At 44.2% G+C, this 27730-nt stretch overlaps 1 protein-coding gene across 3 annotated transcripts; it reads left to right on the top strand.

The window, feature by feature from the left end:
• The first annotated feature begins 6540 nt into the window (after positions 1-6540).
• LOC147634323 (pentatricopeptide repeat-containing protein At3g16610-like) lies at positions 6541-22099 on the top strand. Of its 3 annotated transcripts, none has more exons than XM_086805472.1 (2): positions 6541-6913; positions 19327-22099. In XM_086805472.1, the coding sequence occupies exons 1-2, from the start codon at positions 6801-6803 to the stop codon at positions 21554-21556; spliced, it is 2343 nt and encodes a 780-aa protein (XP_086661598.1). In that variant the 5' UTR covers positions 6541-6800; the 3' UTR covers positions 21557-22099. The 3 variants fall into 3 exon arrangements, with proteins under 3 accessions (XP_086661598.1, XP_086661600.1, XP_086661599.1); XM_086805474.1 differs by having other exon boundaries at positions 19305-22099; XM_086805473.1 differs by having other exon boundaries at positions 19281-22099.
• Positions 22100-27730: the final 5631 nt, after the last annotated feature.

Below are 27730 nucleotides of genomic sequence, written 5' to 3'. Positions count from 1 at the left end.
GATATTGGATCTCGTTGGTTGGCCAGCTGGTCTTCAACGGAGAGTCCAAATGACACATTTTGTAACACAATGGACTCAGGATTTTGGAGGATGATGATCAATAATATTATGATTTCTATTGAAGAATTGTTTTAAAGACAACCGAATCTATTATAAATGGCAATTTCATATTGGGTGTGTATGTGGAATGCCTACCTTGATTTTTGCATGAAACGCCGGCTAGGGGGCCTGGGAACTCTTTTCCTCGGTACCCGGGCAAAACACAACCAAATCTTTATAAAGGAATCCCACCAATATAGTGGTCGGGTGGTTGGCTAACCCATGGGCCGGTTGGGATAGGCTGGATCGGGGGATTCCTGCGAAACAAGTAAGATACGATTAGTTACGTTAGTTAGATTAAGTCCTGAGAAGACCCTTGTTCTGTGGGAGGGAATCAGCGGGCGGCTGTGCATCGTTAAAGGAGGAAAAAAGTGGTGATTCTATGGACCAAGTGCAAGTCTCTTCTTTGATCAGACCATGTGACTTCAGGTTCGGTTAGATCAGTTTAACTAGTTATGATTTTGACTCATTAGATTAATTCCCCGTTAGAAGATTTTCCCATGGCGGAATCGCCCGTGCCTTCTGGGCGAGGGAAGTTTTTCCGGGCTCTGTTTTCGGAGGAACCGCCAGGCTAGTCTCTTGTCCAGACATCCGCGAGGCCCCGAGTGTGGATCCCCACCCCGCGCGAGAGGCTGACGCTGCTTCCGCTGCCAATGCCCTCAAAGGGGGCACCACGGAGGGGGCAAGGGTCTCACATTGACTCTCTCTCTCTCTCTCTCTCTCTCTCTCTCTCTCTCTCTCGACAAAGAATGAAGCTAACACTCTGTGTTGTGTACCACAAAGGTGTCTGCTTCTACTGCTGCCAAAGCTGCCTTCTATGATGTGTCTACCAGTGAGAAGAATTTATTGGATGAGAGAATCAAGGGTAGCATGAGTGAATATAGGGGTGTGGAAAGATTCTAGGAAAAGGTGCCCCCAGATGTAGTGGAGGTGGCACAAATCAAGGAGAAATCAGTGGAGTGGGTGCTTGGCACCTTGTGGATGTAAAAACTATAAATTGAGGCATTGGCCTAATGAGAATTTCCTGGTTTTTTAGTATCCATGCCTACATTATACTATTAGATTAATTGTGCACTAATCTTACCTTAATCACCTTTAATTACTTGCTAATCATGTTGATTCTTGCACTTGATCCACCATAGCTCATCACATTGCTGAAAATTCAACACCTATGAGTTTATTAGATGGATGGTGCCTCATTATAGTCAAGAAAAAGCTCCTAGACTTAAGCTCATGTGTGTGCTTTCTAAGATGAGACACTTTTGGCTACTTTTCTAAACTCGTTATCTTCCCAAATTAGGCATTCAAGGATAAGGAAGCAAGAATGCATGGGTTTTTAAACTAATTCATAACCCAAAAAGTAGGTTTATATCCCAAAAAGTAAGTTTCTAAACTAGTTCATGACCTAAAAAGTACGTTTCTAAAGTAGTTCATAACCTAAAAATAAGGTTTCTAAAATATTTCATAACCCAAAAAGTAGGGTTCTAAACTAGTTTACCTCTTATTTTGGGCAAGAAGCAAGTTTCTAAACTTAGCATAAACTAGTTTACCTCCTCTTTTGGGCAAGGAGAAGTTCAACACTTGGCATATCCCCACTTTTGGGTGCTAAAAAACTGCTTTACCAAAGATTATTGTTTTTGATAGAGATAGAAAGTTTTATAGTGATTTCTGGACTTCGTTCAATAATACTAGAACAAAACTTGATTTCTCTGCTGCTTTTCATCCGGAATCTAATAGACAAATTGAAGTAAACAAATAGCACAATTCTTGATTAGCATAGATCATATGTCTCATCTCAACCTAAGCAGTGGGATAAGTATTTACATATATTGCAATTTGCTATATAATAATTGTCCTCACACTGCTACTAAGAAAGCACCATTTGACATACTCCAATAAGGATTTGCCAACTCATATGAGCATATTCATATCTCTTTTCATATTAGTCTTTGGAGACCTTTAGAGGACCTCTACCCTCTCATCCTACATTAGAACAACCTCCTAAATTGGTAGATGAAGAAGAATATCTTATGCCTAAGTCTATTATCGACCATGAGACCATCACTACACGTACATGTAACACTTATGTTAAGTATCTTATCACTTTCAAGACCCATCCTATTGAAGATGCTAAATGAATGCCATAAAAGTTTTTCTGTTCTTACAAAAATCTTACCATTCATGCAATTAAGGTCAATTGCAACTCAACCACGAGGGAATGCTAGTCTCATAACCTCTATGGGGATGCCCATTATTTTATTTCAAGATATTTTATTTAGATGCACCTTTTATTTTATTTCAAGATATTTTATTTAGATGCACCTTTTATTTTATTTCAAGATATTTTATTTAGATGCACCTTTTATTTATATCATTTACCAAGATTAATATGTTTAATCAGCTGTGTGTACTGGTATGATATGGTCAAGATTAATGTGTTTAGTGCACTGACTAATATTATTTAGGATGTAGGTGATGATTGAGTATGGTAGATTATGTGTTAATCGTGGGTGGAACATGTGTTAAACCACTATGAGATATTTTGGAAGACATGTGAACACCTTTTATGGTTTCATATTTAGGCATTATTATTTTTGTAAGACTAAGGCCTCATACCTTTGTACATACCAGATAGTATTTTATACTTTTGGTAGGCCTAAGCTTTAATATTATTGCCTACCATATTTTTGTAGAGCTTTTAAGCTAAAAAACTCAAAAGCACTTATGCTTTGTTTTTGAAAGTTATCTTTTTAATAGACTTTAATATTATTGCCTACCATATTTTTATAGAGCTTTTACGCTCGGAAACTCAAAAGCACTTGTGCTTTGTTTTTTAAAGTTATTTTTTTTAAAAGAAAGCTTTTTCTAATACATATAAATATGGGTGAGTGGTACAAGGCCACACTTATCCAAGGGAGATTCAACCCAATCTTGTGTCCATGATGACCTCTACTCTATTCTCCATCTCACTTTGTTTATTAAGGTTTATGCTTTTAATTTGTACAAGTGTATGTTACGCTAAAAAACTCCATATTTTTTGTAGAGCTTTTATGCTCAAAATCTCAAAAGCACTTGTGCTTTGTTTTTGAAAGTTATTTTTTAAAAAAAAGCTTTTTCTAATACATATAAATATGGGTGAGTGGTACAAGGGCCACACTTATCCAAGGGAGATTCAACCCAATCTTGTGTCCACAATAACCTCTACTCTATTCTCCATTTCACTTTGTTTATTAAGGTTTATGCTTTTAATTTGTGCAAGTGTATGTTATGCTATAATTTTTGTGATTGAGAATTAGAGTTCCTTCTCCAAGTGTCATAAAGGTCATGATGATAGATCAAAAGATCCTAAAAGTTTGGGAAATTTTCTCCAATTCAGATAGATGTCTTAAATTGGTCATAGTCTTTTGCAAGCCCACTCATAGTGACTGACACCAAGTCGTTGTCATTGGTGCTCCAATAGAGGTGAGGGAATCTTCAAGCCCTTTAATCTTCAAAGAATAATCATTGATACATAGCTTATTCCTTTGCACATTATGCACCTCTTGCTTTAATTGTAACTTCCTAGACTTGATACTTGTGCTATACAACTTAACCAAAGTATCCCATGCATCTTTAGGTGTCTCTGTATCCTACATATGACCAATCATAGAATCAGATACCCTAACAGAGAGCTAGTACATAACCTTAATAGCCATCTCATGCCATGCCTTAAAAACCCGAGTAGGAATTTATTTTAGAAGCTCGGGCATCTACTCTCATCACCTATAAATAAACTTTTAATATCCTTTTTCCATGAGGACATGAACTTCCATGCTTGGAAGTTTTTCTTGTTGGCTTCTCGCTTATAATCTAAGATAGATTGACCAACATTGTTACCTACATTAACTTTCACTTGCACCAAATATGATATTCTATAGGTAAAACACAACTTATAGTAACTTTAATACTCACAATAATCCTACAATATCCAATATAATGTTTAACAGATATATACACAATTACCAATGATATTGTAAACCTGTTACATAGCCACTTTATGTGAACTAACCACATACATTTGTCATGCATTAATGTGTAGTTTCCAAAATCTTTGTAAGCACTTCAAATCAACCGCAATGCACAATATTATATGCAAAACATGCACAAAAACACTACATAGCTAAAAACTATCACTATTGACACTTCTGTAGAGTGTTTGCAGAAAACTTGGTAGAGTACTTATAGGGGAAAAATGGCATTCTAAGTAATTTTGATTGGCCAAAATAATGATAATAAGACTATTTGAGCCTGAAACACAATATACACTATGCTGTCCCTTCATCAAAGAAGGCTCCCCAAGATATGATAGTGTCCCCTTTTTGTTGTACCTATTGCCACTATCCTTGACTAGTAGCTACCTACAAAGATTTGCTTCTAAGTCAAAGGGAAAGAGATGGAGTCACCCTTATCCGTGTATTGCTTCTTTTGCTTTCCTTTCCTTGTCTCTTGAGCTCATTATATGCAAATTGACACACTCTTTAATACCATGAGAAGAATGTATGGGATAGGGTGAGCTTGAGCTCCTTTGCAAGAGAACTTCTTCACACACACACACACACACACACACACAAGAGTACACAAGCACACAAGAGAGAGACGGATGGGTGAATTTTCTTCTTCCTTCTTACTTCTCTAAGTCAAAGAGAAAGATATTCCCTTACCCATGTACTGCTTCTTTTGCTTACCTCTTTCTTGTAATGCAAACTAGCGCACTCTCTGATACTGTGAGAAGAATGCGGGGGGTAGGGTAAGCTTGAGCTCCCTACTGCTGCTGCAAGTAAAGTTCTTCACACACACACACACACACACACACACACACACACACACACACGTGTAGACAAGCACACAAGAGAGAGATGTATGGCTGAATTTTCTTCTTCCTTCTTCTTCCTTCTTCTTTCTTACTTCTCTATAACCATAATATAAAGACAAGAGTACATACTATAAGGGAAAGTACTCTATTATTAAAACATATAAGGTCTATAGTGTGAACTTGAATATACGAGCTAGCACTATAACTATGCCATAACTCTAGTAAACCAAAGTGGTTGTCATACAACATGTAAACCACTTGTGGAATATCAACCATAATCTCATCAACCATGCCAACGGTATAAGTACAGAGGTGCCATTTTAGTGTGTCATCTATATCCACACTTGATAGCTTAACGAACTTGAATTATCATGGAGTTTTGTTCTTACATAGAGTTTTCTCTTCAATTTTCAACCTTGATTCACTTGGTAGGTTTATACATAAAGGGATTTCTTAAATATCACATAAATATAGTAGTAGTAGTTGGTTATTTTTGTGCATTAAGTCTTTTTGCATTAATCATCTTTAAACACGTGTGCCCTTAGCCTATTCCTCAATGGTGGTTGCCTTTCTAAGGTTAGAGACTTAGTGTGAGAAGACCATTGTGCGTGGGAGACAAAGTCTTCTTTTTGCACCTTAGTTCATTTCTAGTTTTCACCATTCCATTGATCCTCTGACCAATGGTCATAGACGAGAAAATGGTGGCATTGACCCATATGTTGTCAGATAGACAGATGGCAGTGTTACATCAAGAGTTACAGCCTTAAGGGGCCCCAAACTTTAACTCGACACTGCTGATGTCCACAAATCCTAGAATGGGGAGGATGAACACAAGGAGGAGGTGGAGCAGTCGGCACATTCCAAGTAACGTTCCCAATTTGCTGAGAGATAATGATCAAGTCGTCGTGTGAGAGAGAGCTAGCACGAGAGTTGCCATTCTATGGTAATCAACATTTGGATGGGCATAGTCATTATGGATAGTCATTATTACTGATGTCCCATATCACGTGATCCCTCTCGTTCTAGTTCCCATTCTCATAGGTTGTAGTAGTGCTTCTAGGATGCACGGATCAACTCACATGCCATGTGAGGAGTGGTAAAAGTCTCTAAGGCTGCTCAAGCCTCCCAAGTACAATGGGAAGATGGATAGAGAGGTGGTTCCAAATTGGGTAAGGGAGATGTGAGCCACCCATGCGGATATGTTTCAACTTTAACTCATCAGAATTGTGTATGCAGCTCTATAGTGGGAGGATTACCTCAAGCACCATGTGGGATGATTGTTACGGGCTGTATTGAAGTTCATTCATTTTCAAAGACTACCAATGCACCCCAGAAAAGAAGACGACTACAAGTGCAGTTTTTTAATAACAAGGCGAGGAGCTAGCCGACTACTTGGTGTGCTTTTGGAAGCTATTGCTTATGCTCTACAAGTCCATCAAGTCAAAGGAGCAAGTTGACAAGTTCGTGGGGATGGCTTGAAGTTGTTCTTACATGTGTTTGTTTGTGCTGGCCAATCCTAAAGTCTTTTGGAGCAACGGTCCTTGAGACCGAGGGCTTCCCCAAGCAAGGGACAACACAAACAACACAAGGGGCAAGGATATTTTTAAGAAAGAACAAAGAAGGTCTCCAAGTAATAGTTGAAGGAGGCTACTTGAGATGATCGTGCAAGGGCCTCGCTTCTTTCATTCCAAGGGTTCGACGCACACGAAGTAGGATCCGAGGAGCCAGGCGAGCATTCGGAACTAGGTACCAGGTGTTTACACATGAGGAGCTGGCAGAATGCTCTGGGAGTTTCTCGAATGGGGTGCCCCTTGACCACGGTGTAGATGAACAAAGTTTCCAGCCATGTATGTATGCTAGGCATCATTGGTGGGTTCTTCAGAAGTTGCAACTCCACAGGATGTCCATATTAATTGATGCGTGTGCCTTCACTAAAGGCAGTACCAGAATCTGTCGAGGCCGGTAAGGCAATGGTTGCGGTTTCTGCTTATATATGTGGCAAAGTTTATTTCCTTGTATATAGGGAGGACCCATCGTCAAAGCTGAATATGGAGTTTCTAGATGTTTGTCTGAGCTGTCAGAATGCATTCAGGAAATGAAGACAACTGCTGTAGAGAGCAATACACAAATGAAAGAGAGAGAGAAGCTTGTGTAACTCTGCCATATACACCAATAAGTGGCCATTTTGTTGGTCAGCCAGCCCAGAATCAGCCGACAGCAGCCCTGGTAGCCCACGACCAGCAGATGTCTAGTCGGCCAGAAGAGAAGCAGTCGGCCAGCACTAAGAAAAGGGTCGGGCAGCACCAAATCAGTCGGGCATCACAGACACAGTTGGCCAGTCATCTGGGGCAGCCAGCAGCCCATACACAGCTCCAGAAAAATAGGGAAAAAATACGAAGAGTGAGGAAAAATGGGAAGACACTAAATATGGGCGGGCACACCCACAATAGAGGCCTTGACATAGTGTACAGAAGACAGGAGATGATTGTTGACTCCCGAAGGGTGTCTACCAACCACCTAGGTACTTGAACTGAACGCGGAGCCTCTTGTTGCTGCGGGGGCTCATCTCGAGCTGCGGGCTCAACCTCCTCAATTGACTGAGGTTGTCCAGCTGGAACAATCGATTGGGAATCATCAGAAGAATCATCTGGGTCTCCAAGAAGTGGCGGCTCATGAACAGTGGAAACTGGAACATGCTCATCAAAAACCACATCTCTGTTGACGATGACCTCGTTTCTCTCTGGATCATACAACCTGTATCCCTTGGAAAGAGAGTTATATCCCACAAAGATAAGCTTTTGGGACTTTGAGTTGAGCTTCCCCCTCTGTTCTTTGGAATGTGAACATATGCATCACTCTTAAACACACGAAAATGGGAGACATCTAGTTTCCTGTCAAAATACGCCTTAAAGGGAGTCATGTTTGGTACTGAAATCATAGGATAACAGTTGAGGATATGGACAATTGTAGCCACACCCTCTTCTCAAAACGGACGAGAAAGATCACGATGCTTCAGAATCGTTCTCGCCATCTCCGCCACAGTCCTGTTCTTACGCTCAACTACTCCATTCTCTAACGGCGAACCTGTATTCGCCAGCTCCCGCTTAATGCCATGTTCCGCACAAAACCGCACGAATGCATTGGAAGAAAACTCTTCTCCTTTGTCAGTCCTAAGAGTCTTTATTTGCAAGCTAGACTCTTTCTCCACCATTACATGCCACTCCTTGAATCGAGCAAAAGCTTGGTCCTTCTGTGAAAGAAAATAAATCCAAGAGAATCTGCTACAATCATTTACAAGCAACATGAAGTACAAAGAACCTCCCAAGGATGGCGTTTGCATAGGTCCATACAAGTTAGTGTGTACCAACTCCAAAGGTTAGTCCGCCTAGAAGCCTGCTTCGAAAAAGATTCCTTGTGCTGCTTACCACGAATGCAAGAACTACAGTGTCCTTGCCTGCCGCCAACATTTGGCAAGCCAACCACCATCTGGTCTTGGAAAGCTCACCGCAGCACATTCACATTCAAGTGGCCAAACCGTAAGTGCCACAAATCACCAATTTGAGAACCTGTCAAAGAGGAGAGTGCTGAGAGTTTATATATACCTTTCTCCACACCGTCTTCCCAAACAACCTAGCCAGTCTCGCGATCCCGTAGAGCAGTAGAACGCTCCTCAAACTCCACCCAGAAGCCAGTCTTGCAAACCTCATGCACTGACCGCAAATGAAAACCAAGTGTGGGGACGTAAAGAACACAAGAGGAATGCTTCTTTCCTTTGCCATCAAGAATGATCTCCATCCGGCTCTCACTGTGAATCGGTATGGTGGAATTGTCGCCAATGAAAATGCGACTTGACTGCCATTTCAAAACCTGAAAGAAGTCACGGGAAGGAGTCATGTGCTTGGAAGCACCATTATCAAGAATCCATTCTCGAGTATCTTTGGCGGTGAAGCCAACTGCCTTCTCACTCAAAGAAGATGAAGCATCGGTGTCCAACATCTCCAAGTGCACAAAGGCGGGAGTCTTTGCAGCTGAAGCTGAAGAATCAGCACTCTTCCCAGTCTGCTTGGGACACTTTACTCCAATAGTGGCCTTTCTCACCACAATCATTACAGGTCTTCTCGGCCTTCAGTTTCTCACGGTCTGAATTGGGCTTCTTCTCAGAAGACTTCTCCGATGAAGACTTCCCTTTGTTCTTGTTGTTGTTACGATCTTTCCATGTGATGGTGCTGAGCTTGCCACCATTGGTGATCAAAGAGGAGTAAAATGCTGAGTACTGAGAGGGCAAGTGTGACAACAACGTGATGGCCATATCCTTTGACGATATCTCTTTCCCGGCCTGGAGAACCTCTTGCTGAAGAGCCTGCAACTTGTTGATGTGCTCCCACATCGCTGACGACTTTGCAGGATTCATCACCTGGATCTAAACTTCCAAGGAGATCCTCTTCGTGGGTGATACCCGCTGTAGAGAGAAGCCAAATGTTGCCAAATCCCTCTGGCCATCGTCATATGCTTTATGTGATTGATCACCTGTGGTGTGCAATTGAGGAAGATGAAAGAACGGACTCGGGCATTAACACGATCCCATAACTATGCCTGTGCGTCCTGTTCCTTCCATATAGAGGGTAACTTCCCATCTTCCAACTCCGGCCATGGAACCCCAACAACAATGAAATCAGCCAAGTCATAGGACTCCAAAACAGATTCCATCATTACCTTCCATATGCTGTAGTTATTTCCGTCCAATTGTCGGCCCATCGGGAATGTGGGGAGTGTCGGACTCTTCACGTGCTTCTCAGCCATCTCAAGCAAATCTGCCATCTCAAGGGTTCACAAGGTCTTGTGAAGGGAGCATGGGTGGGAAAAAAGATGCATATAGAATGCAAGGTGGCTGTCCAACGGTGATGGCCACCTTCTACCCGATCTCCAAGTCCCGTATAGCCCAAACAGTCTCCAATCAGCACCTCAATCAACAAACCCTCGACGTCCCACTGTCTCCAAGCTTTAAGCCACATGGGGCTCTAATACCATGTCAGAATGCACAGCGGAAATGAAGACAACTGTTGTAAAGAGAGAGAGAGAAGCTTGTGTAACTCTGCTATCTGGACTAGCTGAGGAACATGTCCATGGGCATACTTGCACATGACAGGAAAGTTGGATGAATTCTACCCCAAGAAGGCGGTAATTCCAACTTATAACTGAGAGATGAGTTCTTCTTAATAATACGAAAAGGTCCATAATATCTTGGGTGAAGCTTTGGAAAGATTGATTTCATTGTCTTGTATCGATGAGGGGCAATATATAATAATACCAAGTCTCCTTCTTGAAATTCAATGTGACGACGATGCTTATTAGCTGTGCGCTGATATTGCTCTTGTACGCTGACCATCTTATTCTTAATCTGTAACAGAATATCTTGCATCTCTTGAATGAGTTGGTATGCTAAAGCCACTTTATGTTGAAGAACAAAGTTGGCAGGAACAAGGGGAGTATGGCCATAAGCTGCTTGAAAAGGTTTCATTCCAATAGCTGAATGATAAGAATTATTATAAGCAAATGGTGAATATTCTTTCCATGAAGCTAATTGAGACTGAACATAATGACGCAGCATTTCTTCCAGAATCTGATTAACTCATTCCGTTTGTCCATCTGTCTGTGGATGATAAGTAGAGCTAAAGGGTAAATATGTATCAAGAGACTTGAATATTGAAGTCCAAAAATGTCTTGTAAATTTTGGATCTCAATCAGAAACTATAGATTTTGGTAGTCCATGAAGTTTGAAGATATACTGTATAAAGAGTATTGCAATATTCGAAGCTTGGGCTTCTTTCTTGCACGGATTGAAATGTGCCATCTTAGAAAATCTGTCAACCACCACAAGAATCTGTGTATTGCCTTTAGAAGAACGTGGCAATGAAGTGATAAAATCTAGACTAATACTTTCCCAGCGTTCATTGGGAACTGGAAGTGGTCGAAGAAGACCAGCTGGAACTTGTCTGCTAGCTTTCATATGTTGGCACGAAAGACATGCTGTGACAAACCTAATAACATCTTGCTTCATTTGAGGCCAATAGTATGTAGCCGTCAACAGACGATATGTCTTGTTGATGCTTGGATGTGCAACATAAGTGACCTCGTGATGTTCTTTCACCAAGACTCTTCGAACATGAGTATCATGAGGTACACAAATACGGTCCTGGTAAACCATCCACTAATGTATTGTAACACGCGGAAGCTCTGGGAGTCTTCTTTCAGCCCTAAACACTACTGAGAACATGCTGATGCAAAAACGCAGATAGAAGGGAGAGTAGAGAGAGAGAGAGAGAAGCTGGAAATTCGGTATATTCATATGGTACAAAAAGGTAACCTACATCTACAGCCATAGGTTGTCTTTCTTAAAAGGTAGAACACACCAAAATAGTCCTAGTCTAGTGTAACACGCGGAAGTCTTCTTTCAACCCTAAACACCACTGAGAACATGCTGATGCATAACGCAGACAGAGGGGAGAGTAGAGAGAGAGAGAGAAATGCTGGAAATCCAGTATATGTCATATAGTACAAAAAGGTTCTTTTCTACAGCCCTGGGCTGCCTTCATACAAAAGGTGAACATCACCCAAAATCTAGTCCTAATGCTGGACCCTAAGGACCCATTCCCTAGAGGAATGAATGGTTACAATGAGGAGCATCTTATGCCTTTTATAGTCCTCTTGAATACTTGGCAAAGCTGGCCGACTGCTGTCGGACCAGCTGACTGGGCTTGGACTTCCATAAATGCTGGTCGGGCTGCGCCTCTCCATGAACTGAAGCTCCTGCTGCCGTCGACCTCTTCTAGTACAGCTGACTCCACTTTCTTGCAGTCGACTGAGCCTCCAAATTCTCCAAGCCATGCTCCAAGTCCACACTGTACCCTATGCTCCAAATCCTAGCTCTATGGCTGTTTTTCTTGGCTGCCCCTTCTGGATTGACCCTGAGAATGTAGATGGGCAAGCATGCACATGACATCCCCCTCTGCTAAACTTGATGACGGGATTCCAACTTTTTCCTTGGATGAGTGTCATCATACCATTCTGTTCCGGCCCTCTATCATCCATCCATCTTTGGCAACCCTTTTCTCTAAAAGCCTGGCCCGGTCTCCAAACCACTCTGACTCTGAATAAAATCTATGCATCTGTTCCCTCCGGTCCCCAATCCATTCTTGCCCCGACTCTGAACACTGTCTTGGTCTTCACTCCTGAGAAATGAGTCTGGCACTCTCACATCACCCCTTGGAGGATAATCCTCCCTTGTGACCGTTGCCCGAGAACCTATCTGGCTCACAGGACTGCCATCCCCTCTGGCTTTGTGGAACACCACCAACAAACCTCCTAGGAGCTCTTTTCGATTTTGTGTTCCTTGCCTTGGGCTTCGTATCCGTGTACTTTCCTGTACCTTGGACCTGTACACCATCATATGGGACTGAATTAGTGTTTAGCTTTGCTTAGCCTGATGCTCTGATACCAATGTAACACACGGAAGCTCTGGGGGTCTTCTTTCAGCCCTAAACACCACTGAGAACATGCTGATGCATAATGCAGACAGAGGGGAGAGTAGAGAGAGAGAAATGTTGGAAATTTAGTATATATCAAATAGTACAAAAGGTACTTTTCTACAGCCCTAGGCTGCCTTCATACAAAAGGTGAACATCACCCAAAATCTAGTCCTAATGCTGGACCCTAAGGACCCATTCCCTAGAGGAATGAATGGTTACAATGAGGAGCATCTTATGCCTTTTATAGCCCTCTTGAATACTTGGCAGAGCTGGCCGACTGCTGTTGGACCAGCCGACTGGGCCTGGACTTCCATAAATGCTGGTTGGGCTGCGCCTCTCCATGAACTAAAGCGCTTGCTGCCGCCGACCTCTTCTAGTACAGCCGACTCCACTTTCGTACAGCCGACTGAGCCTTCCAAATCCTCCAAGCCATGCTTCAAGTCCACGCTGGACCCTGTGCTCCAAATCCTAGCTCTATTGCTGTTTTTCTTGGCTGCCCCTTCTGGATTAGCCCTGAGAATGTACATGGGCAAGCATGCACATGACATCTAGGGACCATAAGGACCCACTCCATAAGGGAGTGAATGGTCTAACTCAATGAGCATCTGCGCCTATTTATAGACCTTTGGACACTTGGACTGCAGCAGTCGGCCAGCCGATTGGGCCTTTTTCTCCATAAATGCTGGTCGGCCACCTTAAATGCTGAAGCGCCTGCAGCCTTTTCTTCTGGTATAGCCGACTCCCTTGTCATGCAGCCGACAACACCTGTCTTTCAGCCGACAGCCCGACAGGTCATCCTTATCCTCTTCATGTCCTCTACTGGCTGCCATATCTGCACTTTGTGCTCAAAGTCTTGGTTCTAATGCTCTTTTTTTGGTTGCCCCTTCTGGACTAGCTACTGAGAATGTTCATGGCAATGCTTGCACATGACATGTATATGCTCCATAAATCTTCAATTCGGAAGGAGTTGCAATCTGAGAATTGAGAATTTGAAATGCATTTCCAAAATCACGATCCTTGAAACTTTGAGGTATATCCATTCAACTGTAGAAATAGCCAAGACCGAAGCTGGCAGCATACGACTGCGGGCATCTGCAACCACATTGGTAAGACCAGGAACATACTCAATTGTCATATGAAAATTGACTAAGAATTCGACCCAACGTGCTTGCCTAGCATTCATAACTGGCTGCATGAAGATATATTTCAAAGAATGATGATCTGTTTTCACCACGGAATCCGCACCAAGGAGGTAATGTTTCCATGTACGATAGGCATGAACAATAGCCAAAAATTTCTTGTCATATACTGGGTATCTTACTTGAATCGCAAAGTGCTTATGACTGTCAAATGCATTAGCACGTCTTGTTGCATCAAGATGGCACCAATGGCAATATTGGAAGCATCCGTATAAACATCAAAAGGGAGAGTAGGGTCAGGAATAGCCATGACAGGAGTTGTGATCAAAGCTGTCTTTAATCTTTCAAAAGCTTGTGTTGCGGCTTTAGTCCACTGGAATATAGGAGCGGACTTTAAAAGTTATGTGAGAGGAGCAACTATTTTTGAAAATCGATGAACCTTTGTGTGATAGAAGTTGGCAAGTCCCAAGAAAGAACGAACATCATGGATGTTTGTGGGAGTTGGCCAATTTACAATAACCTGTATTTTCTATCATATCATAATGTGCAAAAGACATGACTTGGAAATCCAGTTTGTCACGATAGTACTGAATTCGAAATAAGAGGTGTTTGGCAACGGTGTTACACAAGGATGTGGAACCATCGGCAAGCTCTACTTCATAAATAACAGCACTTTGAGAAGCCCGAATCTTCAATCTCTGGGTCAAGGTGGTTCCCACAAAGTTATGAGAACACCCACTGTCAATGAGCACATGAATAGAGTGATTGGAAATAGAACCTTGAAGAACCAAAACCTGAGTAGACCGCTGGGGTAACGGTGAAGAGGTAGATTGAGTTGTGGCAGTAGCAGTGATCACCGAAGCATGTGCAATAGCATGGTGATTAACCGCACGCTTTCCTTTGTCAGCAACTGGGGGTTTCTCCTCGGAAGTGGAGGGTTCAGCATTAGAATTTTGTCGATGGGTTGGTCTTTTGGGGCACGCAAACCAACGATGAGGTCCATTGCAAATTGTGCACAATCCTCTCTTTTGTTGATCCCGTCCAGAAGGGACAGTGGAAGGACGAGGATTGCGAGATTGGACACGTCCTTGGTCCCGTCCACGATCCGAACTGTGTGGTTGAAAGGACTGAGTCTTCTGATCGGCGATGGTGTTGAGAATTATTCCATTGGGGATTAGACCGGAAGGTAGAAGGGCGAGAAGATTCTCTTCCACTATCTCGGTTCATACGAGACCCATTGGCTTTCTGAAAGGCATTAGCTCGACCGGAAGAGGCCGAATTTCGAGAATTAATGTCTGCAACGCGCTTGGCGTAACGTCGTATGGCATCGGCAAGATCGACAGGATTATATTTCTGAACATCGGCACGTAGTGTGGGGTTAAGATCTTCAACGAAGGCATGGAGTTTGTCCGTTGGGGATAAGGAGTCAATCTCCAGTATCAAGTTGGTGAACTGGGAGATATAGGAGGCCAAGGAACCATTTTGGTCCAAATGGCGTAAGCGAATACGGGCTTGGAAATCCGCATAGAATTGCTTACGGAGAACTCGCTCGAATTTTTCCCACGCTGTAACAGATTTTCCGGTGTGCTGTCGTCATTTCCACCACAATAAAGTAGTGTCTTTGAGGAGGGATACCGCAAAAATCACCTTTTTGGATCAGAAAGGGTCATGGTTTCAAAGTATAACCGCAGTTTGTAGAGCCATTGGTCTAAGGTGCGCTGACCACCATAAGATTTAGGGGGTTTAATTTCCAATTTCTTTGTTGCGCTGACCACCATAAGATTTAGGGGGTTTAATTTCCAATTTCTTTGTTTTACTGGCTTGTAAAAGACGATACAGAGTTTTAAGGTCGTCACCTTCTACCTCGGAAGGAATGACGTCTTTGTCTGCTGGTACTGTTGCTGAAACATCTGCTGCTGGTACGGAACTCGTGTGGGAGCGGCAATTCGTGTGGAGCTGCTGGATCTGTGAAGCCAAGGATGCCATGGACTCCTGGAGTTGCTGTTGGAACTGCTGCTGGAGTTGCTGTTGGAACTGCTGCTGAAGTTGCTGCAAAGCTTGCTACCATTCTGGAGGAGCTGGTATGTCAACAGGTTCAGCCATGAGAGAAGATGCTGATGTAGAGGCTGCAGAGTGACGAGGCTCTGGGGATTTTTGTGTTGATGACGCCGTTGGGCTCTAGTAAGAACCATCGGCTGGAGGGTGTGGCATCTGTAAATCTCGTGAGGAGAGGCTACGTGCTGGTGAAGCGGCTATGGACCATCCAGTATAATGAGGGTGATTCTCTGGGACTGGGCTCGCACGAGAGTCTGCTACTGGAGAAGAAGGTATAGGGGTAGGGGCAGCTGCTGGTGTGAAGGGTGTGAAAGGTGTATAATCTGGTGTAGAAGGGTGTACCGTGAACGAAGATGGATAAATGTTCTCAGAATAGGCGCAATATTCATGAAAAATGATGTTGCACTCGGGAAGGATAGCGCCCAGATAAGGATGACGCCTGAGCATAAAACAGTAATGATCCAGATCTTGTGCAGAAGTACGAACACAGATCACCCACACATCGAACTCTCTGAGGTGAGAAGTCGGTGTGGCTATCTGAATACAGTAATGAGTGGACTGTAAAGGGGGGCACACTCACTGGAACAAGGGCAGAGATCGGTGGGGCAACACGGGTAGGAGAGGGCACTATGGACTGTGAGGGTGTATCCTATAAATAACTAAATTCATAGGTTTCCTCTGCCATAAGCCGTTGGAGAAGAGGGTAATGTGTGTCCACATGATCTTGGAAGTGCTCTTAAACCCGTAAAAAGTGATATTGGCCCCTGAAGAGTGGAGAGCACGCAAAAGAATGAAGTGACGGGTTTCCGATATTCTAATATGCCACATTATGTGAGATTTTAATGCCCAAGAAAATGGAAAAATCACACCTGAAGAAGATTGCCATAAATAATGTCGTTGCTGTAGGAGAAGCACCAAGGGGATGGTGGCTGGCAATCATACGAAAGTCTTCAACGGGAAGCGGTTGGTCCAAGCGAAAGGGAGGGGACAGTAAGAAGCATACGATGAAGGGGCTGAGGCGGGCTGAAGCCGGCAAGAAAGGAGGCGCTACAGGGTGGCGCAGGCTGAAAACCATGCAGGGTGGCGCAGGCTGAAAACTGCACGACCAGTTGGCGTCGGTTCGTGAGGGAGCCTGTAAAGTAGTTTTTTTTTTGGTTTTTTTGTTTTGCTTGTATACGTGGCCACTTAGAACCTTAGACCCATAACCTTTCGGTGTGGTTATATTATGTTTGTTTGTTTTTTTAAATAAAAAAAATAGCAAATCGTTGTGTGCTTCTCAACGGGCTACTGGTTGGGGAAAATCCACGAAGGGATGCGACTATTCAATGGAGAGATGCCTGTCTATGAAAGGGTGCCTGCTGCTGAAGAGGTAAGCCTCCATATTGAGGGCATGGTCACCATGAAACTTGTTTCGATGGCTTTGAAACTCGTTTCACGTTTCAGTGTTGAAACGTTTCATGTCCACATAGAAACCATATCGTTTCATGTGAGGAAAAAGGTTTTGATTTTGTGCGCTTTTTAGCTTTTATAATTCTTTATCTTTCCTTCCTTCATCCTATTTGTTCTTTCCTCTTCTCTTTTGTATGTCTTCTTTGTTTACTGATGATAAATGTGCTAATATCATCTTATAACTATTGGCCAGCACCTTCACATTTTATGTATATGATCGTTTCGGTGCAACGTTTCATTGTCCACCTACCTCGTGTCATAGTAACCAGAAACGGCGTTTCCGCCCTCTGGAAACGGTTCGGCCGTTTCGGAAACGGCAGACCGGCGGAAACGCCGTTTCCGTACATTTTTTTTTGGCAGGTTAAACCGGGGGGGGGGGGGGGGGGGGGGGGGGGGGGGGGGGCGCGTGCGATTTTTTCATTTCGCTCCTCCTTTCCTGCAGCCTTCAGTCTTCAGTTTTTTATGGTTCACATGAATTTGCCGCGACATCATACATGTTCATTATCTACATTCTGTTAAGTGTTATGATTCTAATGTCCACTTGAGTCTTTGATGTGTCTTGTTTGAGGTCTCTATGCATGTTTTTTGCATCTCTTTACATAAGTTTATTTAATAGGATGTCTCTATGCATGTTTTTTACATGTCTAAAATAAATTCAAAAGAAACTCCGTTTCTTGCCGTTTCTGACCTCGCGGAAACTCGGAAACACCGTTTCCAACCCGGTCCGAACCGACCGTTTCTGCCGGTCCATGTTACTATGCCTCGTGTTGAAACGTTTTGTCCCAAAATAAATCGTTTTAGCATCGTTTCGTTTCGATAGTGAAACGTTTCGCGGTGACCTTGATTGAGGGGTTGCATGCTGTCTTGCCTTTGTTCAAGAGTTTTCTGCAAAGGGCTCCCGACATTAATCAACAAAAAATGGGAGTTTGGGGCTGAATTTGATGGGTCATTCTCTCCTGCTCTTCCATTCAATACTTGCTACACCCAATTTTAGGGTTTGGGTTGCCTGATTTTAGGGATTTTAGAGTTAGGGTTAGGGTTTGAGCATGTCATAGGGCGGAAAAAGTTTGCTCTGATACCACTGTAAAGCTTTTATAGCTTAATTAACATGATTAAGTCTTGATTAATGAATATAAGATAAATGCTGTAGGAAAAGACCGAGTGATTGCATTGAGACGGGGGCCCTTCTTAAATAAAGGCCGAAAAGGTACAACTGAAGAGGCACATCCCTGTGAAGGGGTGTGGCTCTTGAATCAATGGTTATGTCCTTAGGACTTAGGGGTGTGTCTTTAATGAATAGGCATGTCCTTTGATAGTGACCCATGTGCAAGGGTGTGACCCTTCACAGGTGTCTTTACAATTAATGAGGGATTAAGAAGTAATTAGGGAGAGATTAAGAGAGTTAGTCACAATCGTGACAACAGGTCTCAGCATGTGTGTTGACAGCAAGATGTTTTTCAACCCATGAGGATTCTTACCAATGGCTCGCATTTCTTCACGAGGTGCTTGGCTAGTGGTAGATATTGGATCAATTTTTTTTTCAAGAGGTACATGTGCAGGTTCTTGTGTTGACAAGATGAGGGCACAATGCTAGCTTCAAACAATGACATAAAACTTCATCAAAAAATTTCAAGGCATCTAGTTTGGAGATTGTCTGGGAAATTTGTTCTTGAGTAGGGGATCAGGTTCTCTTCAATTCTCACTTGACAGGCTTGTACATAGTGGGTTTGCAGTTGGATCTTTCTTTCACCTAAGCAAACCTTCCCCCATACCCAAAGTAGCCAAGAGGTGCAGAATTCAGCCCCAAAGACCAGCAACAAGTTTCTTCGTCCATCTTCAACCAGCGTTTTCTTGCTTGCAGGCAAAGGTTTCCATGCAACTTGGGTTGTCTTGGGAATTTGTTTCTTGAGTAAAGATTAGGTTCTCTTCATTTCTCACTTGACAAGCTTCTATATAGTGGATTTTGTTTAAGATATAATAGAAATATAGTATTTTTTGTAGGTTATTGGTTTGTGCTTGCGTTTCTGTTAAAGTCTTTCTGTAGCATTAATCATCTATCGTAACACCTGCATCTGACCGGTAGCCTTACATCCTGTATGCTTGTTTTTTGCACTTTCTTCTTACAAATAAATAAAGCAGAAAATTGTTTATTGGGTCCAGTTTACAAATCATCACTTCAAGCAGGTGGTGCTGGGGAATCATGCAGGATGACTGGATCTGAAGCTTTCTCTAAGACTCTAGGATCCTTGAAAAGACTGTGTGAGGAGGGACACCTTCATGATGCACTCCATGTTGTGGATCATTTGCACCAGCAAGTGTCATCAAGCATCTGCTACTTGTTTATTGAGTGGTGTATCAAGTATAAAGACCTGTCAGCTGGAAGAAAACTGCATCGGCTAATTATAAAGAGTGGATTGGAGACGGATGTCTTTCTAGGAAACAACTTGATTAGGATGTTTGGTTTGTGTGGGAGCTTGCCAGAAACAAATCAAGTTTTTAGTAGATTGCATGAGCCAAATGCCTTGACATGGTCTGCCACTATTGCTGCCTATGCCAACCTCGGACAGATAGATCAGGCAATTGAGCTTTGTGATCATATACAGTTATCAAGCATCAATGCAAGTGATTATATTTTGACCACACTGCTCAAAGCTTGTGGCAACAGGTCAGCCGTGCACCAAGGCAAGCTGGTTCATGACTTTGCTGTCAAAAGTGGGTTAGAGTCCATGGTTGTGGTGGCAAATGCACTCATTGATATGTATTTCAAATGTGGAAGCAGTGGGGATGCAAGAAACGTGTTCAACAATCTGCCAAATGGAGATGTGGTGACATGGACTGCAACAATTGCAGGTTATGTACAGCTTAGGAATGGGACTGAGGCCTTTCAGCTGTTTCAGCAGATGAGGGGGGCGGGAATAGAACCCAACCGTGTTACATACACCAGCATCCTGCGTGCATGCACCAGCACTGGGGGCCTACATCAAGGCTTGTTAATGCATGCTCAAATTATTGAACTTGGTTTTGAGCAAGCGATTGTTATTGGAAACACACTCATTGACATGTATGCCAAATGTGGGAGCCTCAAAGATGGCCTGAGAGTGTTTGACAGTCTGACAAACATGAATATCGTGACCTGGACTGTCATGATTGAAGGTTACATCTATCAATCACATTGGACGGAGGCTCTTTTACTCTTTGAACAAATGCTGAAGGGGGGCTGGAAGCCTGATAATGTCCTGTTTCTCACTATTCTGAAGGCTTGTACTGGGGTACTAGGCCTTGATCAGCTCAAATTGCTTCATTTGTATGCCATGGAAGGCGGTTTTGAGTCAGATATGAATGTCAATAGCAGCCTGGTAACCATGTATGTGAATTATGGGAGCTTTGAGGATGCATATAGGATGTTCAGTAATCTGCCATCAAGGAGTGTAGTGTCTTGCACTGCCATAATTGCAGGGCTTGTTGAAGATGGTTGCAGTCAGAAGGCCCTTCAACTCTTTTGGAGCATGCAACAAGAGGGAATGGAGCCTGATGCTGTCAGCTTTATTAGCATCTTGAAAGCGTGTCCTGGTGCAGCAGCATTAGATCAAGGTAGATTTATCCATGCCCGAGTTATCGAAGTGGCATTAGAATCAGATGTTAAGATCGGGAGCGCACTTGTGGACTTCTATAGCAAAAGTGGAGATTTGCAGGATGCACGCAAAGTGCTTGACATGTTGTCAGATCCAGATGCAGTGACCTGGACTGCGATGATTGCAGGGTGTGTTCAGGAACATGAGTATAAATCAGCTCTGCTATGTTTCAAGGACATGGAGAAAGGAGGTTTTGAGCCAGATGATGTGACTTGCATTTGTGTCTTGTCCGCTTGCAGTCATATGGGCTTGGTGGATGAAGGCTGCCGCCTATTCAACTTAATGAGAGGAACTTATGGCATCACTCCTGCCTTAGATCATTATGATTGCATGGCCAACCTTCTTGGTCATGCAGGGCACTTGACAATGGCAGAAGCACTTCTTCACACGACACCATTTGGGCACAACAATGCCGGCTGGATTTCTTTGCTCGGTCACTGTAGTTCCTATGGCAATGTGGAGTTGGGAAAGCAATGCTTCAGTCACATTGCTGCAATGAGCAGTGTTGACGCTGCTATCTATGTGCTAATGTCAAACCTGTGTGCAGATATTGGTATGTTGGACCATGCAGCTGAAGTGGGAGAGCTCAAAAAGGGTATAGAGGTATGGAAAAAGCCCGGGAGGGCCTTTATTGAGGTCAACAAGCATTCACATGAATTTATTGTGGGAGACACGAGCCACCCTCAAAGCGATGCTATCTATGCGAAGCTTAAGGCATTAAGTGTGCAATTGTTTGATGGAGGACACTTGCCACAAGTGGGCCCGAACCCCTACCTTGCCTCCACGGCAACTATGGTGGGTTAGCCCACAGCTTCTTCCACACACCAACTCCCAAAGTGATCCCAATCTCCTCTGCTTCCAATACTCAGTTAGCACCATTGTTAACTGTGAGCTAGAAAACAAGGAGGAGGGGAACCTAGACCAGGAGGATGAGTGCAACGTGCTGCTTAAGTGCTTTGGCTACGTAGCTGGTTAGAGAGTTGGTCTTGTTTGGCAATGGCATCACGGACGATGTGATCATTGAGCAGGCCGCTCAGCAAGTCCGCTTTAGTTTGACCATGGTGGAAAGAAAAGTAGAGGGATTTTGCACATGAATGAGCATGTGCATCAGATTTGAGGTCCGTAGTGCCAAGATGGTCATTCAAGGCATAGAGTTTGTGGGAGTTGACATAATCATGGGCATCCGTTGGTTCCACAAATTTAGATCTCACATTGACTAGTAGATTCTTATTTTCCTCATTTCCTCATTTTGAGGATGGAGACAGATGGCGAGATGGAGATTTACAACTTGCGTTCGATGTGCTAAAATGTTATGTCTACGACCAAGAAGGTAAGTGGAATTTTTTTTGCCATTGGTTCAAGCCATACCAAGTGATTCCTTTTCTTCTGCTATTGGCATGCCCCCATATGAAGTGGTATTTAGGAGACCCTTCTAGTCTTTTGTTGACTAGGACGGCGTTTCAAGTACCTGAGGCCAATGGCATTATAGATTCCTACGAGGAGATCTTGGAGTCAATGAAGGACTGCTTGGCCAAAGCACACGAAGCCTACAACAGCAGGCCAACATGGATTAGAGAGGTGTTAGGTTTTTGGAAGGCGATTGAGTATCTCTTGATTATCAGCAAGTAGAGGTTAAAGCACGAGGGCAACCGAAGCCCAAAGTTATCATTCAGAAGCTTCGGACCATTCTCGATTGTGAATAAAATTAACAAAATATCCATGAAACTATGATTTCCATTTGGTCGGACCATGCACGACGTGTTCCACGCCAATTGTTTGAAGCACTATGCATGTTCACCTCCGACGGCGGAAGTTCAGGACAAACCTGAGTCGAATGTGATGGGTATTTGACCCAACCCAAAAAGGGTTATTTTGGTTTTTTTACTTTGCCTTTATTTGCTGGCCGACAGCCTCTACTGGCCGACCAGTACCCTCCCTTCCTATATATGGGAAGCACATCTTCATTCAGCCAACGCTAGCGAGCACCTCCTCTGCTGGTCGCCAACTTCTGAGTCACCATCAGGCCGCCTATGACAGGTGTGAGCTGCCTCCTCTGCTGCTGGTGCAGGTCGCATACGACTGGTGCAGCCTGCCACCGCCTCTGCTGGACTTATCGCCTACAGCAGGGCTGTCTACTGAGTTTCTCCATCACCTACATCAGGGGACTGTTCTGAGTTTCTCCATCGCCTACATCAGGGGACTGTTCTGCGTTTTTTGTCATCGCCTACATCAGGCTCACTTCAGCGTTTCTACATCAGGAGTACTTCAGCGCTTACATCAGCCCTACATGAGGCATATATCGGCGTTCACATTAGGCTTTCTACGGCAATGTTATCTGCGTTTTTGGGACAGCAGCCCTCTCTGCTCCTTCGGAGTCTCACATAGAGCTCCTGTACTGGATTTCATCATTTATATATGCATCTCCATTGCATGCTGTGTGATATGCTCTGATCTCTCATATTTTCGGTCCTTTGGTCTCTTTTGCCCTCACATGGTATCAGAGCTATCGTGAGCAAAAGGATTGAAGACCTTGAGAGCACACAGCATGGACCGTATACCCACTATTCCGGAGGATCAGCCTTTCTTACCAGATATTGATTCTCCTTATTCAGATTTAGATCACACGGAGGATGGGATTCCTCATTCACTGGAGAGCCTTGTTCGAGGTCTTTCATTGGGAGACGACCTGTCACCATTTGGCCACCCAATTGGTCCATCCTACATTGGACTGGTGTCCATGGCAGTTGTATATGCCGGGGATTGATGCCACTCATGTGATACTGTGGACTTGGCTTTCCGTTGGGACTTAGGTCTCCGTGTACATGCCCAGAAATGCTTGGTGGATTGGTATTCCATTGGGTCTGGTATCTCGTGTACTTGCCTGGAGCACGTCTATTTTGGTATAGTCTCATGAACGGAGATTGTCCATACCAATGCTGCATTGCATAGCATCTTTATGTGCTTGCTTGCAATTGAAATTGCATGCTGTTTTCATGCTTGCTTGACCAATGTGTAGTTCCGAGTAAGGGGGCGCCCGCCGGCGAACCTTGCGTCTGAAACTGTCTGTTGACATGGTTATGTGGCATGTGACAGGTGGTAAGTATTGGTCATAATCCTAGCCTTAGGAGTTAGCACTAATTATAAGTGAGTGTGTACACACTTCATTAAGTTTTGGGTGACCAAAACTCACTTATGAATTATGACGAGTCCGGTGTTCACACACACTGATGTCTCGAGGTGGACATAACCCAATGTCCATCGCCCAGACCTTATCTCCTTTGTACAAAGGGAGTAACCAGCCATGTGTCCACTCTAGCTTGCTCCACAAAGCACCTGCCTGCCACCTACACTGGACAACTCACCACCGCACTCCTCCTCCTCTCTGTGGAGATTGGCGCCATCTTCATGAGGGCTGTTGGGCTGCATTTTTTGTACTTTCTTCTTCCCAACTCCATTTCCAAGCTTTCTAAGGCGTTTCTCAAGCTTCCAAGAGTGTTTCCGGATGTTAATCACTCTCCTACACATTCCCAATGACTGAAATTCAGCAAAACAGCTCTCTTTATTGCTGTAATTTTTGGTCTTTTTGCTGAAAACCCTAATTTCAGTTCTCCTTTCTCAAGTTGAACCATAGGGGAAGCTTTCCCAAGGTTCCCTTCATCCTCTTGAAGACTTTTGTCGCGAAGAAATGCGACAAATCGAAGATCTCAACACTCAGGACTTCCATCGCGAAGACTTTCGTTGTCATCTACTCTACTTACTATTGGTAAGTTTTTATGCTTAAATATGGGAGCAAGGAGCAGGAGGGATGTAACATGCGGAAGCTCTGGGTAGTCTTCTTTTAGCCCTAAACACTCTTGGAAACCTTTTGATGCAAAACGCAGGTAGAGAGAGAGTAGAGAGAGAGAGAGAGAAGTGCTGGAAATTCAGTATATACTATGGTACAAAAAGGTACATGTCTGCAGCCCTTGGCTGCCTTCCTGAAAAGGTGGTAAAACACCCAAAATTCTGCCCTAGACTAGGACCCTACTGATCCAAACCCCTAGTGGGCTGAATGACTACAACATAGAGCAAGTGGGCCTATTTATAGGTCCCTTGGACAATGTAGGAGCTGGCCGACTGCTGGTCGGCCAGTTCTGAATACATTAAATGATATTTAACTCAGCCGACTTGGTCCTCCTCCTGGATCTTGATGCGCCTGATGCTGCCCTTGTTTGCTGGTTCAGCCGACCACCTCCATGAGCAGCCGACAGTCCCTTCTGTGCAGCCAGCACCAATATCCTGCAGCCGACACACTTCGGATCTTCAGCTTGTTCTCCACGCCGGTCTCCAGTCTACACTGCCACAAGTGCTCTGTACTCTTTCATCTTGGTTCTACTCTTTATCTGGCTGCCTCTTCTGGATCTAGCCCTGAGAATGTCCATGGCATCTATGATGCACATGACATTTCCCTCTGCTAAACTTGATGACGGGAATCCAACCTGCTCTTGGATGAGTGTCATCATCCCAATCCTGTCCCGAAGTCCCTCTGTCATCATCCATCCCTAGTAAAACCTTTTTTCTTTGAAAATCCGGTCTGTTCTCCAAACCACTCTCTCTGATGAAGATCTATGCATCTGGTCTTCCTCTAGTCCACAATCCATTCCTGCCCTGACTCTGAACACCGTCTTAGTCTTCATTCCTGGAACTGAGTCTGGCACTCTCACATCACCCTTGGAGGATCAACCTCCCTTGGGACCGTTACCTGTGAACCTATCTGGCTCACGGAACTGCCATCCCCATCTGGCACTGTGGAACACCACCAACAAATCTCCTGGGAGTTCTTCCCGATCTGTGTTCTTGCTGTGGGCTTCGAATCCGTGTACTTTCCTGTACCTTGGACCTGTACACCATCATCATATGGGACTGAATCAGCGTTTAGCCTGGCTGAGCCTGATGCTCTGATACTAATGTAACACCCGGAAGCTCTGGGTAGTCTTCTTTCAGCCCTAAACACTCTTGGAAACCTTCTGATGCAAAACGCACCATCTGATGCAAAAACGCAGGTAGAGAGAGAGTAGAGAGAGAGAGAGAGAAGTGCTGGAAATTCAATATATACTATGGTACAAAAAGGTACATGTCTGCAGCCCTTGGCTGCCTTCCTGAAAAGGTGGTAAAACACCCAAAATTCTGCCCTAGACTAGGACTCTACTGATCCAAACCCCTAGTGGGCTGAATGACTACAACATAGAGCAAGTGGGCCTATTTATAGGTCCCTTGGACAATGTAGGAGCTGGCCGACTGCTGGTCGGCCAGTTCTGAATACATTAAATGATATTTAACTCAGCCGACTTGGTCCTCCTCCTGGATCTTGATGTGCCTGATGCTGCCCTTGTTTGCTGGTTCAGCCGACCACCTCCATGAGCAGCCGACAGTCCCTTCTGTGCAGCCAGCACCAATATCCTGCAGCCGACACACTTCTGATCTTCAGCTTGTTCTCCACGCCGGTCTCCAGTCTACACTGCCACAAGTGCTCTGTACTCTTTCATCTTGGTTCTACTCTTTATCTGGCTGCCTCTTCTGGATCTAGCCCTGAGAATGTCCATGGCATCTATGATGCACATGACATTCCCCTCTGCTAAACTTGATGACGGGAATCCAACCTGCTCTTGGATGAGTGTCATCATCCCAATCCTGTCCCGAAGTCCCTCTGTCATCATCCATCCCTAGCAAAACCTTTTTTCTTTGAAAATCCGGTCTGTTCTCCAAACCACTCTCTCTGATGAAGATCTATGCATCTGGTCTACCTCTAGTCCACAATCCATTCCTGCCCTGACTCTGAACACCGTCTTGGTCTTCATTCCTGGAACTGAGTCTGGCACTCTCACATCACCCTTGGAGGATCAACCTCCCTTGGGACCGTTACCTGTGAACCTATCTGGCTCACGGAACTGCCATCCCCATCTGGCACTGTGGAACACCACCAACAAACCTCCTGGGAGTTCTCCCCGATCTGTGTTCTTGCTGTGGGCTTCGAATCCGTGTACTTTCTTGTACCTTGGACCTGTACACCATCATCATATGGGACTGAATCAGCGTTTAGCCTGGCTGAGCCTGATGCTCTGATACCAATGTAACACGCGGAAGCTCTGGGTAGTCTTCTTTCAGCCCTAAACACTCTTGGAAACCTTCTGATGCAAAACGCACCATCTGATGCAAAAACGCAGGTAGAGAGAGAGTAGAGAGAGAGAGAGAGAGAGAGAGAGAGAGAGAGAGAGAGAGAGAGAAGTGCTGGAAATTCAGTATATACTATGGTACAAAAAGGTACATGTCTGCAGCCCTTGGCTGCCTTCCTGAAAAGGTGGTAAAACACCCAAAATTCTGTCCTAGACTAGGACCCTACTGATCCAAACCCCTAGTGGGCTGAATGACTACAACATAGAGCAAGTGGGCCTATTTATAGGTCCCTTGGACAATGTAGGAGCTGGCCGACTGCTGGTCGGCCAGTTCTGAATACATTAAATGATATTTAACTCAGCCGACTTGGTCCTCCTCCTGGATCTTGATGCGCCTGATGCTGCCCTTGTTTGCTGGTTCAGCCGACCACCTCCATGAGCAGCCGACAGTCCCTTCTGTGCAGCCAGCACCAGTATCCTGCAGCCGACACACTTCTGATCTTCAGCTTGTTCTCCACGCCGGTCTCCAGTCTACACTACCACAAGTGCTCTGTACTCTTTCATCTTGGTTCTACTCTTTATCTGGCTGCCTCTTCTGGATCTAGCCCTGAGAATGTCCATGGTATCTATGATGCACATGACAAGGGAGGAACCGGATTATAAGATCACATACCCTGTGTAGTGTTCTCTTGTCCTACGTGTTGTCTTGCAGATTGTTGCTACCATGTGTTGGTGGAACAATAGAGAGCAGATGGTAGGGAACATGGGCACTTGAGAGGGTAGGGTGGATTGCAAGTCTACATCGGCAACCACTTGTTTGCAATAC

The sequence above is a fragment of the Cibotium barometz genome, chromosome 11, assembly GCF_041138505.1.
Source record: "Cibotium barometz isolate CiBa-2024 chromosome 11, ASM4113850v1, whole genome shotgun sequence".
Lineage (NCBI taxonomy): Eukaryota > Viridiplantae > Streptophyta > Polypodiopsida > Cyatheales > Cibotiaceae > Cibotium > Cibotium barometz.
This window is presented reverse-complemented; position numbering and strand designations above follow the sequence as displayed.